A 26,039-nucleotide genomic window follows, 5' to 3' on the forward strand; every position below is an offset into this window, starting at 1 on the left:
CCCTTTACCCTTCATATTTACAGGTGCATACACACTTACTCTTGCATATTTCACAATCCCAGTCTTTCCTTACACCCACACTACTCTTGATTCATTCTATCTATGCTCCATAACACCCTCCCATACTCTTGGTGATAGCAGAATTGCCCATCATTCTTTTTCTCCTCCCCAATAATTTTCACTTATTCCCGTTTATTTTTATTTATTTATTTTTATTATTATTATTATTATTTTGCTTTGTCGCTGTCTCCCTGCGTTTGCGAGGTAGCGCAAGGAAACAGACGAAAGAATGGCCCAACCCACCCACATACACATGTATATACATACACATCCACATACGCAAATATACATACCTATACATCTCAATGTATACATACATATACACACACAGACATATACATATATACACATGAACATAATTCATAATGTCTGCCTTTATTCATTCCCCTCTCCACCCCGCCACACATGGAATAACAACCCCCTCCCCCCTCATGTGTGCAAGGTAGTGCTAGGAAAAGACAACAAAGGCCCCATTCATTCACACTCAGTCTCTAGCTGTCATATAATAATGCACCAAAACAGTAATTGGATGATTCTAGAATTCTTTCTTTCTTTCATACCATTCGCCATTTCCTGCATTAGCGAGGTAGCGCCAAGAACAGAGGACTGGGCCTCTGAGGGAATATCCTCACCTGGCCCCCTTCTCTGTTCCTTCTTTTGGAAAATTAAAAAAAAAAAGAATGAGAAGGGAGGATTTCCAGCCCCCCGCTCCCTTCCCTTTTAGTCGCCTTCTACGACATGCAGGGAATACGTGGGAAGTATTCTTTCTCCCCTATCCGTATTCATGATATTATGTATTAGTATTTAAGGTCTCAAAGGTGTATTATTATATGAGCTAAGTGCCAGCAAAAAGTGTTCAATAGATTTATGATTAAAGATATACTAATGAATGAAATAGGTTTGCCTAAAGTTTAAGGTATAATAGAGTTTCTAAGAATTTAAGGGAATAGAAAAATCAAGAGTTAAAAACTCTAAGGACAGGTAATTATATTTGATTGAATGTGTAAATAGTAGGGACAAAAAGTTACTGTGCAATAGTTCTTCCTTTTTATCATGTATGGTTGAAATTTTCAGAAATAGTCTTGTAAACCTTTGGAACTAGACAGCATACTGAAAATGTGTAATAACCATTTGGCTGTAGTTTGAGTTATCAAAATTAAAGCATTTTTGTAGATACCAGATTTATTTTACTGTGCCAATATGACAATTTCCTTCTAAAATTTATGACAAATAAGTATTTTGTTAATTGACAGGCGTGCGAAAGAGAGACTTTTGGATGTTAATGTGCTGAGAGGTGCAACTGGAGGGATGTCTGATCTTTATCTTGTGGAGGCTAAGGTGAAGATTTGTATGGGTTTTCAGAAAAGAAGAGTGAATGTTGGGGTGAAGAGGGTGGTGAGAGTAAGTGAGCTTGAGAAGGAGACCTGTGTGAGGAAGTACCAGGAGAGACTGAGTACAGAATGGAAAAAGGTGAGAACAATGGAAGTAAGGGGAGTGGGGGAGGAATGGGATGTATTTAGGGAATCAGTGATGGATTGCGCAAAAGATGCTTGTGGCATGAGAAGAGTGGGAGGTGGGTTGATTAGAAAGGGTAGTGAGTGGTGGGATGAAGAAGTAAGAGTATTAGTGAAAGAGAAGAGAGAGGCATTTGGACGATTTTTGCAGGGAAAAAATGAAATTGAGTGGGAGATGTATAAAAGAAAGAGACAGGAGGTCAAGAGAAAGGTGCAAGAGGTGAAAAAAAAGGGCAAATGAGAGTTGGGGTGAGAGAGGATCATTAAATTTTAGGGAGAATAAAAAGATGTTCTGGAAGGAGGTAAATAAAGTGCGTAAGACAAGGGAGCAAATGGGAACTTCGGTGAAGGGCGCAAGTGGGGAGGTGATAACAAGTAGTGGTGATGTGAGAAGGAGATGGAGTGAGTATTTTGAAGGTTTGTTGAATCTGTTTGATGATAGAGTGGCAGATATAGGGTGTTTTGGTTGAGGTGGTGTGCAAAGTGAGAGGGTTAGGGAAAATGATGTGGTAAACAGAGAAGAGGTAGTGAAAGCTTTGCGGAAGATGAAAGCCGGCAAGGCAGCGGGTTTGGATGGTATTGCAGTGGAATTTATTAAAAAAGGGGGTGACTGTATTGTTGACTGGTTGGTAAGGTTATTTAATGTATGTATGACTCATGGTGAGGTGCCTGAGGATTGGCGGAATGCGTGCATAGTGCCATTGTACAAAGGCAAAGGGGATAAGAGTGAGTGCTCAAATTACAGAGGTATAAGTTTGTTGAGTATTCCTGGTAAATTATATGGGAGGGTACTGATTGAGAGGGTGAAGGCATGTACAGAGCATCAGATTGGGGAAGAGCAGTGTGGTTTCAGAAGTGGTAGAGGATGTGTGGATCAGGTGTTTGCTTTGAAGAATGTATGTGAGAAATACTTAGAAAAGCAAATGGATTTGTATGTAGCATTTATGGATCTGGAGAAGGCATATGATAGAGTTGATAGAGATGCTCTGTGGAAGGTATTAAGAATATATGGTGAGGGAGGCAAGTTGTTAGAAGCAGTGAAAAGTTTTTATCGAGGATGTAAGGCATGTGTACGTGTAGGAAGAGAGGAAAGTGATTGGTTCTCAGTGAATGTAGGTTTGCGGCAGGGGTGTGTGATGTCTCCATGGTTGTTTAATTTGTTTATGGATGGGGTTGTTAGGGAGGTAAATGCAAGAGTTTTGGAAAGAGGGGCAAGTATGAAGTCTGTTGGGGATGAGAGAGCTTGGGAAGTGAGTCAGTTGTTGTTCGCTGATGATACAGCGCTGGTGGCTGATTCATGTGAGAAACTGCAGAAGCTGGTGACTGAGTTTGGAAAAGTGTGTGGAAGAAGAAAGTTAAGAGTAAATGTGAATAAGAGCAAGGTTATTAGGTACTTAGAAAAGCAAATGGATTTGTATGTAGCATTTATGGATCTGGAGAAGGCATATGATAGAGTTGATAGAGATGCTCTGTGGAAGGTATTAAGAATATATGGTGAGGGAGGCAAGTTGTTAGAAGCAGTGAAAAGTTTTTATCGAGGATGTAAGGCATGTGTACGTGTAGGAAGAGAGGAAAGTGATTGGTTCTCAGTGAATGTAGGTTTGCGGCAGGGGTGTGTGATGTCTCCATGGTTGTTTAATTTGTTTATGGATGGGGTTGTTAGGGAGGTAAATGCAAGAGTTTTGGAAAGAGGGGCAAGTATGAAGTCTGTTGGGGATGAGAGAGCTTGGGAAGTGAGTCAGTTGTTGTTCGCTGATGATACAGCGCTGGTGGCTGATTCATGTGAGAAATTGCAGAAGCTGGTGACTGAGTTTGGAAAAGTGTGTGGAAGAAGAAAGTTAAGAGTAAATGTGAATAAGAGCAAGGTAATTAGGTACAGTAGGGTTGAGGGTCAAGTCAATTGGGAGGTGAGTTTGAATGGAGAAAAACTGGAGGAAGTGAAGTGTTTTAGATATCTGGGAGTGGATCTGGCAGCGGATGGAACCATGGAAGCGGAAGTGGATCATAGGGTGGGGGAGGGGGCGAAAATCCTGGGGGCCTTGAAGAATGTGTGGAAGTCGAGAACATTATCTCGGAAAGCAAAAATGGGTATGTTTGAAGGAATAGTGGTTCCAACAATGTTGTATGGTTGCGAGGCGTGGGCTATGGATAGAGTTGTGTGCAGGAGGATGGATGTGCTGGAAATGAGATGTTTGAGGACAATGTGTGGTGTGAGGTGGTTTGATCGAGTGAGTAACGTAAGGGTAAGAGAGATGTGTGGAAATAAAAAGAGCGTGGTTGAGAGAGCAGAAGAGGGTGTTTTGAAGTGGTTTGGGCACATGGAGAGGATGAGTGAGGAAAGATTGACCAAGAGGATATATGTGTCGGAGGTGGAGGGAACAAGGAGAAGAGGGAGACCAAATTGGAGGTGGAAAGATGGAGTGAAAAAGATTTTGTGTGATCGGGGCCTGAACATGCAGGAGGGTGAAAGGAGGGCAAGGAATAGAGTGAATTGGAGCGATGTGGTATACCTGGGTTGACGTGCTGTCAGTGGATTGAAGCAGGGCATGTGAAGCGTCTGGGGTAAACCATGGAAAGCTGTGTAGGTATGTATATTTGCGTGTGTGGACGTATGTATATACATGTGTATGGGGGGGGGTTGGGCCATTTCTTTCGTCTGTTTCCTTGCGCTACCTCGCAAACGCGGGAGACAGCGACAAAGTATAATAAAAAAAAAAAGTATTTTGTAAAACTGAAGTTAGTGATAGTAATTTTTTTTTTTTTTTTGCTTTGTCGCTGTCTCCCGCGTTTGCGAGGTAGCGCAAGGAAACAGACGAAAGAAATGGCCCAACCCACCCCCATACACATGTATATACTTACATCCACACACGCAAATATACATACCTACACAGCTCTCCATGGTTTACCCCAGACGCTTCACATGCCCTGATTCAGTCCACTGACAGCACGTCAACTCCGGTATACCACATCGCTCCAATTCACTCTATTCCTTGCCCTCCTTTCACCCTCCTGCATGTTCAGGCCCCGATCACACAAAATCTTTTTCACTCCATCTTTCCACCTCCAATTTGGTCTCCCACTTCTCCTCGTTCCCTCCGCCTCCGACACATATATCCTCTTGGTCAATCTTTCCTCACTCATTCTCTCCATGTGTCCAAACCATTTCAAAACACCCTCTTCTGCTCTCTCAACCACGCTCTTTTTATTTCCACACATCTCTTACCCTTACGTTACTTACTCGATCAAACCACCTCACACCACACATTGTCCTCAAACATCTCATTTCCAGCACATCCATCCTCCTGCGCACAACTCTATCCATAGCCCACGCCTCGCAACCATACAACATTGTTGGAACCACTATTCCTTCAAACATACCCATTTTTGCTTTCCGAGATAATGTTCTCGACTCCACACATTCTTCAAGGCTCCCAGAATTTTCGCCCCCTCCCCCACCCTATGATCCACTTCCGCTTCCATGGTTCCATCCGCTGCCAGATCCACTCCCAGATATCTAAAACACCTTACTTCCTCCAGTTTTTCTCCATTCAAACTTACCTCCCAATTGACTTGACCCTCAACCCTACTGTACCTAATTACCTTGCTCTTATTCACATTTACTCTTAACTTTCTTCTTTCACACACTTTACCAAACTCAGTCACCAGCTTCTGCAGTTTCTCACATGAATCAGCCACCAGCGCTGTATCATCAGCAAACAACAACTGACTCACTTCCCAAGCTCTCTCATCCCCAACAGACTTCATACTTGCCCCTCTTTCCAAAACTCTTGCATTCACCTCCGTAACAACCCCATCTATAAACAAATTAAACAATCATGGAGACATCACACACCCCTGCCGCAAACCTACATTCACTGAGAACCAATCACTTTCCTCTCTTCCTACACGTACACATGCCGTACATCCTCGATAAAAACTTTTCACTGCTTCTAACAACTTGCCTCCCACACCATATATTCTTAACACCTTCCACAGAGCATCTCTATCAACTCTTATCATATGCCTTCTCCAGATCCATAAATGCTACATACAAATCCATTTGCTTTTCTAAGTATTTCTCACATACATTCTTCAAAGCAAACACCTGATCCACACATCCTCTACCACTTCTGAAACCACACTGCTCTTCCCCAATCTGATGCTCTGTACATGCCTTCACCCTCTCAGTCAATACCCTCCCATATAATTTACCAGGAATACTCAACAAACTTCACTCTTATCCCCTTTGCCTTTGTACATGGCACTATGCATGCATTCCCCCAATCCTCAGGCACCTCACCATGAGTCATACATACATTAAATAACCTTACCAACCAGTCAATAATACAGTCACCCCCTTTTTTAATAAATTCCACTGCAATACCATCCAAACGTGCTGCCTAGCTGGCTTTCATCTTCCGCAAAGCTTTTACATAGTATTATGTCTCATTAATTTTCTTTCTTGAAGGAGATTAGATATTGATAGTGCTTTTTCATTACTGTTTTGATCATATTTTGATTTGATAATGTTAGTTTCTGTTTTTTGTTAAAGTGGATTTAGCAAACCAGTGTTTACTAAGGTATATAATGCATGTTTATTAAATGTTTCAGAATATTATCTGTAGACATTAGTCAGGAACTAATCAAATTTTGGAAATCGTCCCATGTCTTTAGTGTACTGTCCTGTCAGCATTTTAAACACTGACACTATGAAGAACTGACATTTTATCTCTTGCCCTGTTACAGCTAGAGAATGCACAGAAGCAATAGGGATACCTTAATCTATCCTTGGATGACATTCAAAGAAGAACATTCATTCGTATTTTTTGCCATAATGTCTGTATCACCACAACAGACAAAAACTTATGTCTCTAGTGAGAATATTCTGATGACATCATTGAAATGTTTACTGTGAGACCTATGGCTCGTTGCATCAAAGTCGACATCACAGTTCCAATATTGGAGAGTGTAAATGTAAGTATTCTATATCATTGTTCATAGTATAGCATACCTAATTCATGTTATGTCCAGATCATAGAAATTTAAGGCATGTATATATATAGTGGTTTTGCTCTGTTGACATGTGTATATGGCAAGGGGACCAAGTTTTGAAATTGAGTATTCTCAATTGGTAAACAGCAGTAATAATAGTTTATTAAGATTGTATTAGTTGTCAAAATTTCCCAGTCAACAGAACAAAAATATTTACCGCAACTGCACAAATCCTTGTTACATCTTTTTTATAGTGAATGACATGGCATGGGCAAAGCATGCAGTAATCAAGGAATAACTTAGGTGAAAGAATTAGATTGTAAGAAAAAGAAAAATTAGTCAAGGCTCCACTAGTCTTTGTAGGCTTTGCAGTTAGTGACTGAGTTTGGTAAAGTGTGTGAAAGAAGAAAGCTGAGAATAAATGTGAATAAGAGCAAGGTTATTAGGTGCAGTAGGGTTGAGGGTCAAGTCAATTGGGAGGTAAGTTTGAATGGAGAAAAACTAGAGGAAGTGAAGTGTCTTAGATATCTGGGAGTGGATTTGGCAGTGGATGGAACCATGGAAGCGGAAGTGAATCATAGGATGGGGGAGGGGGCGAAAATTCTGGGAGAGTTGAAGAATGTGTGGAAGTCAAGAACATTATCTCGGAAAGCAAAAATGGGTATGTTTGAAGGAATAGTGGTTCCAACACTGTTGTATGGTTGCGAGGCATGGACTATGGTTAGAGTTGTAAGGAGGAGGGTGGATGTGCTGGAAATGGGATGTTTGAGGACAATATGTGGTGTGAGTTGGTTTGATCGAGTAAGTAATAATAGGGTAAGAGAGATGTGTGGTAATAAAAAGAGTGTGGTTGAGAGAGCAGAAGAGGGTGTTTTGAAATGGTTTGGTCACATAGAGAGAATGAGTGAGGAAAGATTGACCAAGAGGATATATGTGTCAGAGGTGGAGGGAACGAGAAGTGGGAGACCAAATCGGAGGTGGAAAGATGGAATGAAAAAGATTTTGAGATTTCGGGGCCTGAACATGCAGGAGGGTGAAAGGCGTGCAAGGAATAGAGTGAATTGGAACAATGTGGTATACCAGGGTTGACGTGCTGTCAATGGATTGAACCAGGGCATGTGAAGCGTCTGGGGTAAACCATGGAAAGTTGTGTGGGGCCTGGATGTGGAAAGGGAGCCGTGGTTTCAGTGCATTATTACATGACAGCTAGAGACTGAGTGTGAACGAATGTGGCCTTTGTTGTCTTTTCCTAGCGCTACCTCGCTCACATGAGGGGGATGGGGTTGTTATTTCATGTGTGACGAGGTGGCGATGGGAATGAATAAAGGCAGACAGTGTGAATTGTGTGCGTGGGTATATATGTATATGTCTGTATGTGTATATGTATGTATACATTGAGATGTATAGGTATGTATATGTGCTGTGTGTGGATGTGTATGTATATACATGTGTATGTGGGTGGGTTGGGCCATTCTTTTGTCTGTTTCCTTGCGCCACCTCGCTAATGTGGGAGACAGCGACAAAGCAAAATAAAAAAAAGAGGTTTTAGGAGGATGAAAATGCAAAAAAAAAGAAAATCCCACAGCATAACAGTTTGGGGGAAGAGAAGAGAATGTATATGCTATCTTTTTCTTTTCCTTTATGCGTCTATGCTGTTTCCTCTCGGGTAAGATGGTATCGGGAATGTGTGAAGGTGAGCAAGTATGAATATGTACATGTGTATATGTGTGTATGTCTGTGTATGTGTATGTATGTTTATGTGTATATGTTGATATGTAAATTTATGTGTATGGGCATTTATTTATATTATTCATATTTATTCATTATACTTTGTCGCTGTCTCCCGCGTTTGCAAGGTAGCGCAAGCAAACACACGAAAGAATGCCCCAACCCACCCACATACACATGTATATACATACATGTCCACAAACGCACATATACATACCTATACATCTCAGTGTATACATATATATATATATATATATGAAAAGTTTTTATCGAGGATGTAAGGCATGTGTACGAGTAGGAAGAGAGGAAAGTGTTGGTTCTCAGTGAATGTAGGTTTGCGGCAGGGGTGTGTGATGTCTCCATGGTTGTTTAATTTGTTTATGGATGGGGTTGTTAGGGAGGTGAATGCAAGAGTTTTGGAGAGAGGGGCAAGTATGAAGTCTGTTGGGGATGAGAGAGCTTGGGAAGTGAGTCAGTTGTTGTTCGCTGATGATACAGTGCTGATGGCTGATTCATGTGAGAAACTGCAGAAGCTGGTGACTGAGTTTGGTAAAGTGTGTGAAAGAAGAAAGTTAAGAGTAAATGTGAATAAGAGCAAGGTTATTAGGTACAGTAGGGTTGAGGGTCAATTCAATTGGGAGGTGAGTTTGAATGGAGAAAAACTGGAGGAAGTGAAGTGTTTTAGATATCTGGGAGTGGATCTGGCAGCGGATGGAACCATGGAAGCGGAAGTGGATCATAGGGTGGGGGAGGGGGCAAAAATTCTGGGAGCCTTGAAGAATGTGTGGAAGTCGAGAACGTTATCTCGGAGAGCAAAAATGGGTATGTTTGAAGGAATAGTGGTTCCAACAATGTTGTATGGTTGCGAGGCGTGGACTATGGATAGAGTTGTGCGCAGGAGGATGGATGTGCTGGAAATGAGATGTTTGAGGACAATGTGTGGTGTGAGGTGGTTTGATCGAGTAAGTAACGTAAGGGTAAGAGAGATGTGTGGAAATAAAAAGAGCGTGGTTGAGAGAGCAGAAGAGGGTGTTTTGAAATGGTTTGGTCACATGGAGAGAATGAGTGAGGAAAGATTGACCAAGAGGATATATGTGTCGGAGGTGGAGGGAACGAGGAGAAGAGGGAGACCAAATTGGAGGTGGAAAGATGGAGTGAAAAAGATTTTGTGTGATCGGGGCCTGAACATGCAGGAGGGTGAAAGGAGGGCAAGGAATAGAGTGAAGTGGAGCGATGTGGTATACAGGGGTTGACGTGCTGTCAGTGGATTGAATCAAGGCATGTGTATGGGGGTGGGTTGGGCCATTTCTTTCATCTGTTTCCTTGCGCTATCTCGCAAATGCGGGAGACAGCGACAAAGCAAAAAAAAAAAAAGAAATATATATATATATATATATATATATATATATATATATATATATATATATATATATATATATATATATTTTTTTTTTTTTTTTTTTTTTTTTTTTTATACTTTGTCGCTGTCTCCCGCGTTTGCGAGGTAGCGCAAGGAAACAGACGAAAGAAATGGCCCAACCCCCCCCATACACATGTACATACACACGTCCACACACGCAAATATACATACCTACACAGCTTTCCATGGTTTACCCCGGACGCTTCACATGCCTTGATTCAATCCACTGACAGCACGTCAACCCCTGTATACCACATCGCTCCAATTCACTCTATTCCTTGCCCTCCTTTCACCCTCCTGCATGTTCAGGCCCCGATCACACAAAATCCTTTTCACTCCATCTTTCCACCTCCAATTTGGTCTCCCTCTTCTCCTCGTTCCCTCCACCTCCGACACATATATCCTCTTGGTCAATCTTTCCTCACTCATTCTCTCCATGTGCCCAAACCATTTCAAAACACCCTCTTCTGCTCTCTCAACCATGCTCTTTTTATTTCCACACATCTCTCTTACCCTTACGTTACTTACTCGATCAAACCACCTCACACCACACATTGTCCTCAAACATCTCATTTCCAGCACATCCATCCTCCTGCGCACAACTCTATCCATAGCCCACGCCTCGCAACCATACAACATTGTTGGAACTACTATTCCTTCAAACATACCCATTTTTGCTTTCCGGGATAATGTTCTCGACTTCCACACATTTTTCAAGGCTCCCAAAATTTTCGCCCCCTCCCCCACCCTATGATCCACTTCCGCTTCCATGGTTCCATCCACTGACAGATCCACTCCCAGATATCTAAAACACTTCACTTCCTCCAGTTTTTCACCATTCAAACTCACCTCCCAATTGACTTGACCCTCAACCCTACTGTACCTAATAACCTTGCTCTTATTCACATTTACTCTTAACTTTCTTCTTCCACACACTTTACCAAACTCCGTCACCAGCTTCTGCAGTTTCTCACATGAATCCGCCACCAGCGCTGTATCATCAGCGAACAACAACTGATTCACTTCCCAAGCTCTCTCATCCCCAACAGACTTCATACTTGCCCCTCTTTCCAAAACTCTTGCATTTACCTCCCTAACAACCCCATCCATAAACAAATTAAACAACCATGGAGACATCACACACCCCTGCCGCAAACCTACATTCACTGAGAACCAATCACTTTCCTCTCTTCCTACACGTACACATGCCTTACATCCTCGATAAAAACTTTTCACTGTTTCTAACAACTTGCCTCCCACACCATATATTCTTAATACCTTCCACAGAGCATCTCTATCAACTCTATCATATGCCTTCTCCAGATCCATAAATGCTACATACAAATCCATTTGCTTTTCTAAGTATTTCTCACATACATTCTTCAAAGCAAACACCTGATCCACACATCCTCTACCACTTCTGAAACCACACTGCTCTTCCCCAATCTGATGCTCTGTACATGCCTTCACCCTCTCAATCAATACCCTCCCATATAATTTACCAGGAATACTCAACAAACTTATACCTCTGTAATTTGAGCACTCACTCTTATCCCCTTTGCCTTTGTACAATGGCACTATGCACGCATTCCGCCAATCCTCAGGCACCTCACCATGAGTCATACATACATTAAATAACCTTACCAACCAGTCAACAATACAGTCACCCCCTTTTTTAATAAATTCCACTGCAATACCATCCAAACCTGCTGCCTTGCCGGCTTTCATCTTCCGCAAAGCTTTTACTACCTCTTCTCTGTTTACCAAATCATTTTCCCTAACCCTCTCACTTTGCACACCACCTCGACCCAAACACCCTATATCTGCCACTCTGTCATCAGACACATTCAACAAACCTTCAAAATACTCATTCCATCTCCTTCTCACATCACCACTACTTGTTATCACCTCCCCATTTACGCCCTTCACTGAAGTTCCCATTTGCTCCCTTGTCTTACGCACCCTATTTACCTCCTTCCAGAACATCTTTTTATTCTCCCTAAAATTTACTGATAGTCTCTCACCCCAACTCTCATTTGCCCTTTTTTTCACCTCTTGCACCTTTCTCTTGACCTCCTGTCTCTTTCTTTTATACTTCTCCCACTCAATTGCATTTTTTCCCTGCAAAAATCGTCCAAATGCCTCTCTCTTCTCTTTCACTAATACTCTTACTTCTTCATCCCACCACTCACTACCCTTTCTAAACAGCCCACCTCTCACTCTTCTCATGCCACAAGCATCTTTTGCGCAATCCATCACTGATTCCCTAAATACATCCCATTCCTCCCCCACTCCCCTTACTTCCATTGTTCTCACCTTTTTCCATTCTGTACACAGTCTCTCCTGATACTTCTTCACACAGGTCTCCTTCCCAAGCTCACTTACTCTCACCACCTTCTTCACCCCAACATTCACTCTTCTTTTCTGAAAACCCATACTAATCTTCACCTTAGCCTCCACAAGATAATGATCAGACATCCCTCCAGTTGCACCTCTCAGCACATTGACATCCAAAAGTCTCTCTTTCGCACGCCTGTCCATTAACACGTAATCCAATAACGCTCTCTGGCCATCTCTCCTACTTACATAAGTATACTTATGTATATCTCGCTTTTTAAACCAGGTATTCCCAATCATCAGTCCTTTTTCAGCACATAAATCTACAAGCTCTTCACCATTTCCATTTACAACACTGAACACCCCATGTATACCAATTATTCCCTCAACTGCCACATTACTCACCTTTGCATTCAAATCACCCATCACTATAACCCGGTCTCGTGCCTCAAAACCGCTAACACACTCATTTAGCTGTTCCCAAAACACTTGCCTCTCATGATCTTTCTTCTCATGCCCAGGTGCATATGCACCAATAATCACCCACCTCTCTCCATCAACTTTCAATTTTACCCATATTAATCGAGAATTTACTTTCTTACATTCTATGACATACTCCCACAACTCCTGTTTCAGGAGTATTGCTACTCCTTCCCTTGCTCTTGTCCTCTCACTAACCCCTGACGTCAATCCCCAGACATTTCCAAACCACTCTTCCCCTTTACCCTTGAGCTTCGTTTCACTCAGAGCCAAAACATCCAGGTTCCTTTCCTCAAACATACTACCTATCTCTCCTTTTTTCACATCTTGGTTACATCCACACACATTTAGGCACCCCACTCTGAGCCTTCGAGGAGGATGAGCACTCCCCGCGTGACTCCTTCTTCTGTTTCCCATTTTAGAAAGTTAATACAAGGAGGGGAGGATTTCCGGCCCCCCGCTCCCGTCCCCTCTAGTCGCTCTCCACGACACGCGAGGAACACGCGGGAAGCACTCTTTCACCCCTATCCCCAGGGATAATATACATATATATATACACACACACACACACACACACACACACACACACACGCACACACACACACACGCACACACATACATATATATACATATGAAAAATGTAAGAAACAATTTAGAAAACAAACTTTTAGCTTGAAATGAATGAAAAAATGAACGTCACATAATGGTTCAACCTCTGGCTATGGAAAAGGAAATGTACAATTTATTCACACAAACGTCAATAGCAGTTCTCATCAATTTCACCACTGAATCAATAAGCTTCAATGTCTAAGCTACATTTTTCTCCAACTTCACTATTTTCTTGTCAAAACACCATGCATGAAAACTATCACTCCAGTAACACAACTGTAAACATTTACTTCCCCTTTAAAAAGTTCTGGGGAAGTCTGTCTCGATACACTGCGGCGAGGCGAGGCGACGCTGACACAATCACTGTCACAATATCACTTCTGCCTCCTTCCAAGCGTTGTTTCAGGGAATAATTCCGGGTTGCTGAAGACGTTGCGGCAGCGGCATGATGAGTGTAGCGCAACGACGACGTAGGAAGAGATTCGACCTCAGGCATGGCTTTTCATGTCTGTCTCACAGGCGTCAGTCCTCCAGGATTATCTTCTGCGTGTCGGCCGCGAGGACGTCAGAGGGCGACTGGGGCTCCAGGATCTGTAAGAAGAGGTTGAATAACCCCATTCTGTGAATGATGGTTTCGGATGCGGTCCAATGAAGCTTCTACTCGGTCTATCATGATCATGTCCCAGTCTCACCTCCCGTCCACAGCGGCCTGACCGTACTCTCTTCTCTCGCAGTTGTAGTTTCGTCTCCTTATTCACACTGTCGCTCCTCCGAGTCTTTTCATATATATATATATATATATATATATATGGAGAAAAACTGGAGGAAGTGAAGTGTTTTAGATATCTGGGAGTGGATCTGGCAGCGGATGGAACCATGGAAGCGGAAGTGGATCATAGGGTGGGGGAGGGGGCGAAAATTCTGGGAGCCTTGAAGAATGTGTGGAAGTCGAGAACATTATCTCGGAAAGCAAAAATGGGTATGTTTGAAGGAATAGTGGTTCCAACAATGTTGTATGGTTGCGAGGCGTTGGCAATGGATAGAGTTGTGCGCAGGAGGTTGGATGTGCTGGAAATGAGATGTATGAGGACAATGTGTGGTGTGAGGTGGTTTGATCGAGTAAGTAACGTAAGGGTAAGAGAGATGTGTGGAAATAAAAAGAGCGTGGTTGAGAGAGCAGAAGAGGGTGTTTTGAAATGGTTTGGGCACATGGAGAGAATGAGTGAGGAAAGATTGACCAAGAGGATATATGTGTCGGAGGTGGAGGGAACGAGGAGAAGAGGGAGACCAAATTGGAGGTGGAAAGATGGAGTGAAAAAGATTTTGTGTGATCGGGGCCTGAACATGCAGGAGGGTGAAAGGAGGGCAAGGAATAGAGTGAATTGGAGCGATGTGGTATACCGGGGTTGACGTGCTGTCAGCGGATTGAATCAGGGCATGTGAGGCGTCTGGGGTAAACCATGGAAAGCTGTGTAGATATGTATATTTGCGTGTGTGGACGTATGTATATACATGTGTATGGGGGTGGGTTGGGTCATTTCTTTCGTCTGTTTCCTTGCGCTACCTCGCAAACGCGGGAGACAGCGACAAAGCAAAAAAAGAAAAAAAATATATATATATATGTATATATATTTTTTTTTTTTTTTTTCATACTATTCGCTATTTCCCGCGATAGCGAGGTAGCGTTAAGAACAGAGGACTGGGCCTTTGAGGGAATATCCTCACCTGGACCTCTTCTCTGTTCCTTCTTTTGGAAAATTAAAAAAAAAAAAAAAAAAAAAAAAAAAATATATGTATATATACACACAGACATATATGTATATACACATGTACATAATTCATACTGTCTGCCCTTATTCTTTCCCGTTGCCACCCCGCCACACATGAAATGACAACCCCCTCTCCCTGCATGTGCATGAGGTGTCACTAGGAAAAGACAACAAAGGCCACATTCGTTCACACTCAGTCTCCAGCTGTCATGTATAATGCACCGAAACCAGAGCTCCCTTTCCACATCCAGGCCCCACAGAACTTTCCATGGTTTACTCCAGACGCTTCACATTCCCTGGTTCAATCCATTGACAGCATGTCGACCCTGGTATACCACATCATTCCAATTCCCTTTATTCCTTGCACGCCTTTCACCCTCCTGCATGTTCAAGCCCCGATCACTCAAAGTCTTTCCTTACTCGCAACCATATATCATTGTTGGAACCACTATTCCTTCAAACATACCCATTTTTGCTTTCCAAGATAATGTTCTCGACTTCCACACATTCTTCAATGCTCCCAGAACTTTCACCTCCTCCCCCACTCAATGATTCACTTTCGCTTCCATGGTTCCATCCACTGTCAAATCCACTCCCATATATCTAAAACACTTCATTTCCTCCAGTTTCTCTCCATTCAAAGTTACCTTCCATTTGACTTGTCCCTCAACCCTTCTGTACCTAATAACCTTGCTATTATTCACATTTACTCTCAGCTTTCATCTTTCACACACTTTACTTAACTCAGTCACCAGCTTCTGCAGTTTCTCACTCAAATCAGCCGCCAGTGCTGTATCATCAGCGAACAACAACTGACTCACTTCCCAAGCTCTCTCATCCTCAACAGACCGCATACTTGCCCCTCTTTCCAAAACTCTTGCATTCACCTCCCTAACAACCCTATCCATAAAACATTAAACACCCATGGAGACATGATGAACCCCTGCCGCAAACCAACATTCACTGAAAACCAATCACTTTCCTCTCTTCCTACATGTACACATGCCTTACATCCTCGATAAAAACTTTTCACTGCTTCTAACAACTTGCCTCCCTCACCATATATTCTTAATACCTTCCACAGAGCATCTCTATCAACTCTATCATATGCCTTCTCCAGATCCATAAATGCTACATACAAATCCATTTGCTTTTCTAAGTATTTCTCACATACATTCTTCAAACACCTGATCCACACATCCTCTACCACTTCTGAAACCACACTGCTCTTCCCCAATCTGATGCTCTGTACCTCCTTCACCCTCTCAATCAATACCATCCCATATAAATTCCCAGGAATACTCAACAAACTTATACCTCTGTAATTTGAGCACTCACTTTTATCCCCTTTGCCTTTGCACAATCGCATTATGCAAGCATTCTGCCAATCCTCAGGCACCTCACCATGAGTCATACATACATTAAATAATCTTAACAACCAGTCAACAATAGTCATCCCCTTTTTTGATACATTCCACTGCAATACCATCCAAACCCGCTGCCTTGCTGGCTTTTATCTTCCGCAAAGCTTTTATACCTCTTCTCTGTTTACCAAATCATTCTCCCTAACCGTCTCACTTTGCACACCACCTCAACCAAAACACCGTACATCTGCCACTCTTATCATCAAACACATTCAACAAACCTTCAAAATACTCACTCCATCTCCTTCTCACATCACCACTACTTGTTATCACCTCCCCATTAGCCCCTTCACTGATGTTCCCATTTGTTCCCGTCTTACGCACTTTATTTACCTCCTTCCAAAACATCTTTTTATTCTCCCTAAAATTCAATGATACTCTCTCACCCCAACTCTCATTTGCCCTTTTTTTCACCTCTCGCACCTTTCTCTTGACCTCCAGCCTCTTTCTTTTATACATCTCCCAGTCATTTGCATTATTTCCCTGCAAAAATCGTCCAAATGCATCTCTCTTCTCTTTCACTAATAATCTTACTTCTTCATCCCACCAATCACTACCCTTTCAAATCTGCCCACCTCCCACACTTCTCATGCCACAAGCATCTTTTGCACAAGCCGTCACTGCTTCCTTAAATACATCCCATTCCTCTCCCACTCCCCTTACGTCCTTTGTTCTCACCTTTTTCCATTCTGTACTCAGTCTCTCCTGGTACTTCCTCACACAAGTCTCCTTCCCAAGCTCACTTACTCTCACCACTCTCTTCACCCCAGCATTCTCTCTTCTTTTCTGAAAACCTCTACAAATCTTCACTTTCGCCTCCACAAGATAATGATCAGACATCCCTCCAGTGGCACCTCTTAGCACATTAAAATCCAAAAGTCTCTCTTTTGCGCATCTATCAATTAACATGTAATCCAATAGTGCTCTCTACCCATCTCTCCTACTTTCATATGTATACTTATGTATATCTCTATTTTTAGACCAGGTATTCCCAATCACCAGTCCTTTTTCAGCACATAAATCTACAAGCTCTTCACCATTTCCATTTACACCACTGAACACCCCATGTATACCAATTATTCCCTCAACTGCCACATTACTCACTTTTGCATTGAAATCACCCATCACTGTAACCCGGTCTCGTGCATCAAAACCACTAACACACTCACTCAGCTGCTCCCAAGACACTTGCCTTCCATGATCTTTCTTCTCATGCCCAGGTACATATTCACCAATAATCCCCTATCTCTCACCATCCACTTTCAGTTTTACCCATATCAATCTAGAGTTTACTTTTTTACACTCTATCACATACTCCCACTACTCCTGTTTCAGGAGTAGTGTTACTTCTTCCCTTGCTCTCATCCTCTCACTAACCCCTGATTTTCCTCCCAAGACATTCCCAAACCACTCTTCCCCTTTACCCTTGAGCTTCATTTCACTCAGAGCCAAAACATCCAGGTTCCTTTCCTCAAACATACTACCTATCTCTCCTTTTTTCTCTTCTTGGTTACATCCACACACACTTAGACACCCCAATCCAAGCCTTCGAGGAGGATGAGCACTCCCCGCGTGACTCCTTCTGTTTCCCCTTTTAGAAAGTTTAAGTACAAGGAGGGGGGGGGTTCTAGCCCCCTGCTCCTGCCCCCTTTAGTTGCCTTCTACAACACATGGGGAAAGCGTGGGAAGTATTCTTTCTCCCCTATCCCCAGGGATTATGAATGTATACATGTGTATATATGTATATGTCTGTGTATGTGTGTATGAATATTATAATGATGGGTGATTTGAATGCAAAGGTGAGTAATGTGGCAGTTGAGGGAATAATTTTATGTACATGGGGTGTTCAGTGTTGTAAATGGAAATGGTGAAGAGCTTGTAGATTTGTGTGCTGAAAAAGGACTGGTGATTGGGAGTACCTGATTTGAAAGAGAGATATACATAAGTATATATAAGTAGGAGAGATGGCCAGAGAGCCTTATTGGATTATATGGTAATTGATAGGCGCATGAAAGAGAGGCTTTTGGAGGTTACTGTGCTGAGAGATGCAACTAGAGGGATGTCTGATCATTATCTTGTGGAGGTGAAGGTGAAGATTTGTAGAGGGTTTCAGAAAAGAAGAGAGAATGTTGGGGTGAAGAGAGTGGTGAGAGTGAGTGAGCATGGGAAGGAGACTTGTGTGAGGAAGTACCAAGAGAGACTGAGTGCAGAATGGAAAAAGGTGAGAGCAAAGAGCGTAAGGGGAGTTGGGGAGGAATGGGATGTATTTAGGGGAGCATTGATGGCTCTCACAAAAGATGCTTGTGGCTTGAAAAGCATGGGACATGAGCTAATTAGAAAGGGGAATGAGTGGTGGGATGAAGAAGTAAGATTATTAGTGAAAGAGAAGAGAGGCATTTGGATGATTTTTGCAGAGAAATAGTGCAAATTACTAGGAGATGTATAAAAGAAAGAAGCAGGAGGCCAACAGAAAGGTGCAAGAGGTGAAAAAGAGGGCAAATGAGAGTTGGGGTGAGGGAGTATCATTAAATTTTTGGGAGAATAAAAGGATGTTTTGGAAGGAGGTAAATAAAGTGCTTAAGACAAGAGAACAAATGGAAACATTTGGTGAAGGGGGCTAATGGTGAAGTGAGAAGGAAATGGAGTGAGTATTTTGAAGTTTTGTTGAATGTGTTTAATGATAGATTGGCAGATATAGGGTGTTTTGGTCGAGGTAGTGTGAAAGGGTCAGGGAGAATGGTTTGGTAAACAGAGAAGAGGTAGTGAAAGCTTTGCAGAAGATGAAATCCGGCAAGGTGGCAGTTTTGGATGGTATTGCAGTGGAATTTATTGAAAAGGGGGGTGACTGTGTTGTTGACTGGTTGGAGAGGATATTCACTGTATGTATGACTCATGGTGAAGTGCCTGAGGATTGGCAGAATGCATGCATAATGCCATTGTACAAAGGCAAAGGGGATGAAGGTGAGTGCTCAAATAATTACAGAGGTATAAGTTTGTTGAGAAAATATATAGGAGGGTAAAGAGGGTAAGGAAGGCATTGACAGAGCATCAGATTGGGTAAAAGCAGTGTGGTTTCAGAAGTGGTAGAGTATGTGTGGATCAGGTGTTTGCTTTGAAGAATTTATGTGAGAAATACTTAGAAAAACAAGTGGATTTGTATGTAGCATTTATGGATCAGGAGAAGGCATATGATAGAGTTGATAGAGATGCTCTGTGGAAAGTATTAAGAGTACATGGTGTTGGAGGCAAGTTGTTAGAAGCAGTGAAAAGTTTGTATCGAGGATGTAAGGCATGTGTATGAGTAGGAACAGAGGAAAGTGATAGGTTCTCAGTGAATGTCGGTTTGCGGGAGGGGTGTGTGATGTCTCCATGGTTGTTTAATATGTTTATGGATGGGGTTGTTAGGGAGGTGAATGCAAGAGTTTTGGAGAGAGGGGCAAGTATGCAGTCTGTTGCGGATGAAAGGGCTTGGGAAGTGAGTCAGTTGTTGTTCGCTGATGATACAGTCCCGGTGGCTGATTTGGGTAAGAAACTGCAGAAGCTGGTGACTGAGTTTGGTAAAGTGTGTGAAAGAAGAAAGCTGAGAGTAAATGTGAATAAGAGCAAGGTTATTAGGTACAGTAGGGCTGAGGGACAAGTCAGTTGGTAGGTAAGTTTGAAAAGAGAAAAACTGGAGGAAGTGAAGTGTTTAAGATATCTGGGAGTGGATTTGGCAGTGGATGGAACCATGGAAGTGGAAGTGAATCACAGGGTGGGGGAGGGGGCGAAAGTTCTGTTAGTATTGAAAAATATGTGGAAGTCGAGAATATTATCTCAGAAAGCAAAATTGTGTATGTTTGAAGTAGTAGTAGTTCCTACAATGTTATATGGATGCAAGGCATGGGCTATAGATAGGGTTGTGCAGAGGAGGGTGGATGTGTTGGAAATGAGATGTTTTAGGACATTATTTGGTGTTAAGTGGTTTGATTGAGTAAGTAAGGAAAGGGTAAGAGAGATGTGTGGTAATAAAAAGAGGGGTGGTTGAGTGAGCAGAAGAGGGTGTATTGAAATGGTTTGGTCACATGGAGAAAATGAGTGAGGAAAGATTGACAAAGAGGATATATGTGTCAGAGGTGGAGGGAATGAGGAGAAGTGGGAGACCAAATTGGAGATGGAAGGATAGAGTGAAAAAGATTTTGAGTGATTGGGGCCTGAACATGCAGGAGGGTGAAAGGCATGCAAGGAATAGAGTGAATTGGAACAATGTAGTATACCGGTGTCGACGTGCTGTCAATGGATTGAACCAGGGCATGTGAAGCGTATGGGTTATACCATGGAAAGTTTTGTGGGGCCTGGATATGGAAAGGGAGCTGTGGTTTCGGTGCATTATTACATGACAGCTAGAGACTGAGTGTGAACGAATGGTGCCTTTGTTGTCTTTTCCTAGCGCTACCTCACACACATGAGGGTGGAGGGGGTTGTTATTTCGTGTGTGGCGAGGTGGCGATGGGAATGAATAAAAGCAGACAGTATGAATTTTGTACATGTGTATATATGTATATGTCTGTGTGTGTATATATATGGATACGTTTTGATGTGTAGGTATGTATATGTGCGTGTGTGGACATGTATGTATATACATGTGTATGTGGGTGGGTTGGGCCATTCTTTCGTCTGTTTCCTTGCGCTACCTCGCTAATGTGGGAGACAGCGACAAAGCAAAATGAAATGAATATAAAAAAGAATCATAATTATTAAGGTGCAAGAGGCAAAAAAGAGGGCAAATGAGAGTTGGGGTGAGAGAGTATCATTAAATTTTAGGGAGAATAAAAAGATGTTTTGGAAGGAGGTAAATAAAGTGCATAAGACAAGGGAACAAATGGGAACATCAGTGAAGGAGGCAAATGGGGAGGTGATGACAAGTAGTGGTGATGTGAGAAGGAGATGGAGTGAGTATTTTGAAGGTTTGTTGAATGTGTTTGATAATAGAGTGGCAGACATAGGGTGTTTTGTTTGAGGTGGTGTGCAAAGTGAGAGGGTTAGGGAGAGTGATTTGGTAAACAGAGAAGAGGTAGTAAAAGCTTTGTGGAAGATGAAAGCTGGCAAGGCAGTGGATTTGGATGGTAGTGCAGTGGAATTTATTAAAAAAGGAGGGGTGATTGTATTGTTGACTGGTTGTTAAGGATATTTAATGTATGTATGGCTCATGATGAGGTACCTGAGGACTGGAGAAATGCTTGCAAAGTGCCATTGTACAAAGGCAAAGGCGATAAGAATGAGTGCTCAAATTACAGAGGTATAAGTTTGTTGAGTATTCCTGGGAATTTATATGGGAGGGTATTGAGTGAGAGGGTAAAGGCATGCACAGAGCATCAGATTGGGGAAGAGCAGTGTGGCTTCAGAAGTGGTAGAGGATGTGTGGATCAGGTGTTTGCTTTGAAAAATGTATGTTAGAAATACTTAGAAAAGCAAATGGATTTGTATGTAGCATTTATGGATCTGGAAAAGGCATATGATAGAGTTGATAGAGATACTCTGTGGAAGGTATTAAGAATTTATGGAGTGGGAGGTAAGTTGTTAGAAGCAGTGAAAAGCTTTTATCGAGGATGTAAGGCATGTGTACATGTAGGAAGAGAGGAAAGTGATTGGTTCTCAGTGAATGTTGGTTTGCGGTAGGGGTGTGTGATGTCTCCATGGTTGTTTAATTTGTTTATGAATGGGGTTGTTAGGGAGGTGAATGCATGAGTTTTGGAAAGAGGGGCAAGTATGCAGTCTGGTATAGATGAGAGAGCTTGGGAAGTGAGTCAGTTGTTGTTCACTGATGATACAGCACTGGTGGCTGATTCGGGTAAGAAACTGCAGAAGCTGTTGACTGAGCTTGGTAAAGTGTGTGAAAGAAGAAAGTTAAGAGTAAATGTGAATAAGAGCAAGGTTATTAGGTACAGTAGGGTTGAGGGACATATCAATTGGGAGGTAAGTTTGAATGAGGAAAAACTGGAGGAAATGAAGTGTTTTAGATATCTGGGAGTAGATTTGGCTGCAAATGGAACCATGGAAACAGAAGTGAATCACAGGGTGGGGAAGGGGGCGAAAGTTCTGGGAGCCTTGAAGAATGTTTGGAAGTCAAGAACATTTTCTCGGAAAGCAAAAATGGGTATGTTTGAAGGAATAGTGGTTCCAACAATGTTGAATGGTTGCGAGGCGTGGGCTATTGATAGAGTTGTGCGGAGGAGGGTGGATGTGCTGGAAATGAGATGTTTTTTGAGGACAATATGTGGTGTGAGGTGGTTTGATTAAGTAATAATAGGGTAAGAGAGATGTGTGGTAATAAAAAGAGTGTGGTTGAGAGAGCAGAAGAGGGTGTTTTGAAATGGTTTGGTCACATGGAGAGAATGAGTGAGAAAAGATTGACCAAGAGGATATATGTGTCAGAGGTGGAGGGAACGAGGAGAAGTGAGAGACTAAATTGGAGGTGGAAAGATGGAGTGAAAAAGATTTTGAGTGATTGGGGCCTGAACATGCAGGAGGGTGAAAGGCGGGCAAGGAATAGAGTGAATTGGAACAATGTGGTATACTGGGGTCGACGTGCTGTCAGTGGATTGAACCAGGGCATGTGAAGCGTTTGGGGTAAACCATAGAAAGTTCTGTAGGGCCTGGATGTGGAAAGGGAGCTGTGGTTTCGGTGCATTATTACATGAAAGCTAGAGACTGAGTGTGAACGAATGTGGCCTTTGTTGTCTTTTCCTAGCGCTACCTCGCACACATGAGGGGGGAGGGGGCTGTTATTTCATGTGTGTTGAGGTGGCAATGGGAATGAATAAAGGCAGACAGTATGAATTATGTACATGTGTATATATGTATATGTCTGTGTGTGTATATATATGTATACGTTGAGATGTATAGGTATGTATATTTTGTGTATGTAGATGTGTATGTATATACATGTGTATGTGGGTGGGTTGGGCCATTCTTTCGTCTGTTTCCTTGCGCTTCCTCGCTAATGTGGGAGACAGCGACAAAGCAAAACAAATAAATAAAGAGAAGCAAAATTGTCAAAATGGAACGGAAGCCAGGAGGATTGAAGAAAGAACATACTTCCTTAAAGACAGCCTTAGGTATACAGAGATTGGCTGCCTATGCTCAACCTATTAAAAACACTGGTTTCAGTGACCAGATGTACTATGATTTCTCCCTGAGAGCATTTTATGCTTGTACCCACAATACACTTAGCCTTGTTTTGCTTTTGAAAATGTATGGGGGACGGACTAGGACTTTTTCTGACATTGTACTATTTTATTTAGAAGGCTCTTTCCTGTTTACCATAGTGTTTCATGTCTTTATGATAATATATATGAAAACTTTACTGTACATTTATATTATGGTTTTCATTTCATATGTTATATTTCTCTTTCAGTGAATTACAATATGGCTGAGCACGATGACATTAACCTTCTTGTAGCATGGACTGATCATCATGAAGTTCTCACCAGGATTATGTCAACGTTGCGCCATTCGGTATGGTTGTATTTTTGTCTTGTTTAAATTTACTGAATGAATTCCTGTAATGGGATTCATCTGAGTGCTATAAATGAGTCTTGATTTTCCTTATAAGGGCTGTAAGATGTAATTGTCCCTCACTTTGAGGACTTTTGGCTGCCCTTTCATCAATTGTAGGGCCATTGTGCAGTGAACATGTTCAGCTCCACAGGATTCTTCTTGGCACTTCTAATTCTGGGGAGAACTGTTTTGAATCCACTCCTTTCCCTGGTGTTTTCCTTGCAATATCACATATATCTGTACCTGTGTTTTCTTATGTTTTTATGCTGCATGTTCCATATTAGCAAAATATGTATCCTTTGGTCCTTGATACCCTGCATTCAGTCTTCTCCTTTACATTTCTTGTCTTGATTTGATGAAGAAATGTTTTTTGAGGTTAATTGAGATGCTTAGTATGATTGCAAAAGGTGAAATCATGGTAAGTCAGTAAAGGGTCATAACAGTTGATTTATACTAAACTCAGTAAAGGGACATAACAGTTGATTTATACTATTTCACTTGCTCTCCCCCTTCTTTCCTTTTATGACCAATTCAAATTTTTGAATTTAAAGTGTTTTTACTGTGTAACTTGCTTCTCAAGATGTATGTTTCTTCACAAAACTGGAGGGTTATATTAGTCCATACAAACACTCCAAATAGTTCTGAGCATATTAGCATTTCTTTCTGTTTTTTTTTTTTTTGTTTTGACGTTTTTTCAGCTTGGAAATTAACCTTTTTTCTATTTTGAGTGTTAATGCATTTTTCTCTTTAGATAGATCTTTCTCAACGTCATCCCCTTTCCATGAGAAATTTATCATTTCTGCTCAATCTAGATTCCATACTGGGAAGGTCCATACTGATTACTCCAATATCTTACTTAGGAGTACTTTTTTTTAGATATCTTCTTTTTGGAAGCTTCAAGTGCTGGCTGATACAGTCATAAGACTGGGTTTCATTCATGTAGAAGAGACTCTAGGGTAAAGTCTGGACCTTATGTCTAGTGGGTACTCTTGGATCTGGTAGGTTCCTTTGTGAGGTGGTTTAGACATGACCTTTTATCAAAAACAGATAATATGTCAACTAAGTGAAATGAAGTAAACACTGAACTGCAAGCCCATGAACAGTCAGTTTAGAGTGATTTATTGAAGAAAATGTTCACAGGAATGAAAATAATGATTGGAGGTGGTTATCTTTCGCTAATTTTTTGTATATTAGGTAGAACAGTGACAGCTCAATGGAATATCTATCTTAAAGGTGCTATGAATCATGGTTCCACAAAGTAACTGATTCTTTGGAAGAAACGAGCTCAAGGATCAGGCTTTTAAGACTGTTATGACATTTCTGTAGCTGTTCAAAGAATAGAAAGAAGGAACTTGAATCATGAAATTAGTTACGGCATATTTTTATACTTTCTGTATTTTGAGTGTCTCTTTTTGAAGTGAGAGAGAAAGCACAGGAAAGAATACCTGTGTCTCTTGTCATTAACCTTTACACATATTTACAAGACAATCAATATTCCTTACAGAATACCTGATTAGGCTAGGGTTGAGAGAGTATCATTAAATTATGGATGGGGTTTGTCAGGGAGGTGAATGCAAGAGTTTTGGAGAGAGGGGCAAGTATGCAGTCTGTTGTGGATGAGAGGGCTTGGGAAGTGAGTCAGTTGTTGTTCCCTGATGATACAGCGCTGGTGGCTGATTCTGGTGAGAAACTACAGAAGCTGGTGACTGAGTTTGGTAAAGTGTGTGAAAGAAGAAAATGTGAATAAGAGCAAGGTTATTAGGTACAGTAGGGTTGAGGGTCAAGTCAATTGGGAGGTAAGTTTGAATGGAGAAAAACTGGAGGAAGTGAAGTGTTTTAGATATATGGGAGTGGATTTGGCAGCAGATGGAACCATGGAAGTGAAAGTGAGTCACATGGTGGGGGAGGGTGTGAAAGTTTTGGGAGCGTTGAAAAATGTGTGGAAGGTGAGAACATTATCTTGGAAAGCAAAAATGGGCATGTTTGAAGGAATAGTGGTTCCAACAGTGTTATATGGATGCAAGGCGTGGGCTATAGATAGGGTTGTGCGGAGGAGGGTGGGGGTGTTGGAAAAGAGATGCTTGAGGACAATATGTGGTTGAGTGTAAGTGGGAGACCAAATTGGAGGGAGAAGGATTGGGTGAAAAAGATTTTGAGCGATCAGGGCCTG

General features: G+C 41.9%; 1 protein-coding gene across 2 annotated transcripts in view; it reads left to right on the forward strand.

The window, feature by feature from the left end:
- LOC139760937 (uncharacterized) overlaps nucleotides 1-26,039 on the forward strand; it is a 161,801-nt gene that overhangs the window by 52,573 nt on the left and 83,189 nt on the right. For both annotated transcript variants that reach the window (XM_071684724.1, XM_071684725.1), the window contains 2 exons: nucleotides 6,321-6,548; nucleotides 23,727-23,827. In XM_071684724.1, the coding sequence (XP_071540825.1) occupies nucleotides 23,738-23,827 (90 nt within the window). In that variant the 5' untranslated portion in view covers nucleotides 6,321-6,548; nucleotides 23,727-23,737. The remainder of the gene's footprint in view (nucleotides 1-6,320; nucleotides 6,549-23,726; nucleotides 23,828-26,039) is intronic.

Source organism: Panulirus ornatus, chromosome 38 (genome assembly GCF_036320965.1).
Source record: "Panulirus ornatus isolate Po-2019 chromosome 38, ASM3632096v1, whole genome shotgun sequence".
NCBI lineage: Eukaryota > Metazoa > Arthropoda > Malacostraca > Decapoda > Palinuridae > Panulirus > Panulirus ornatus.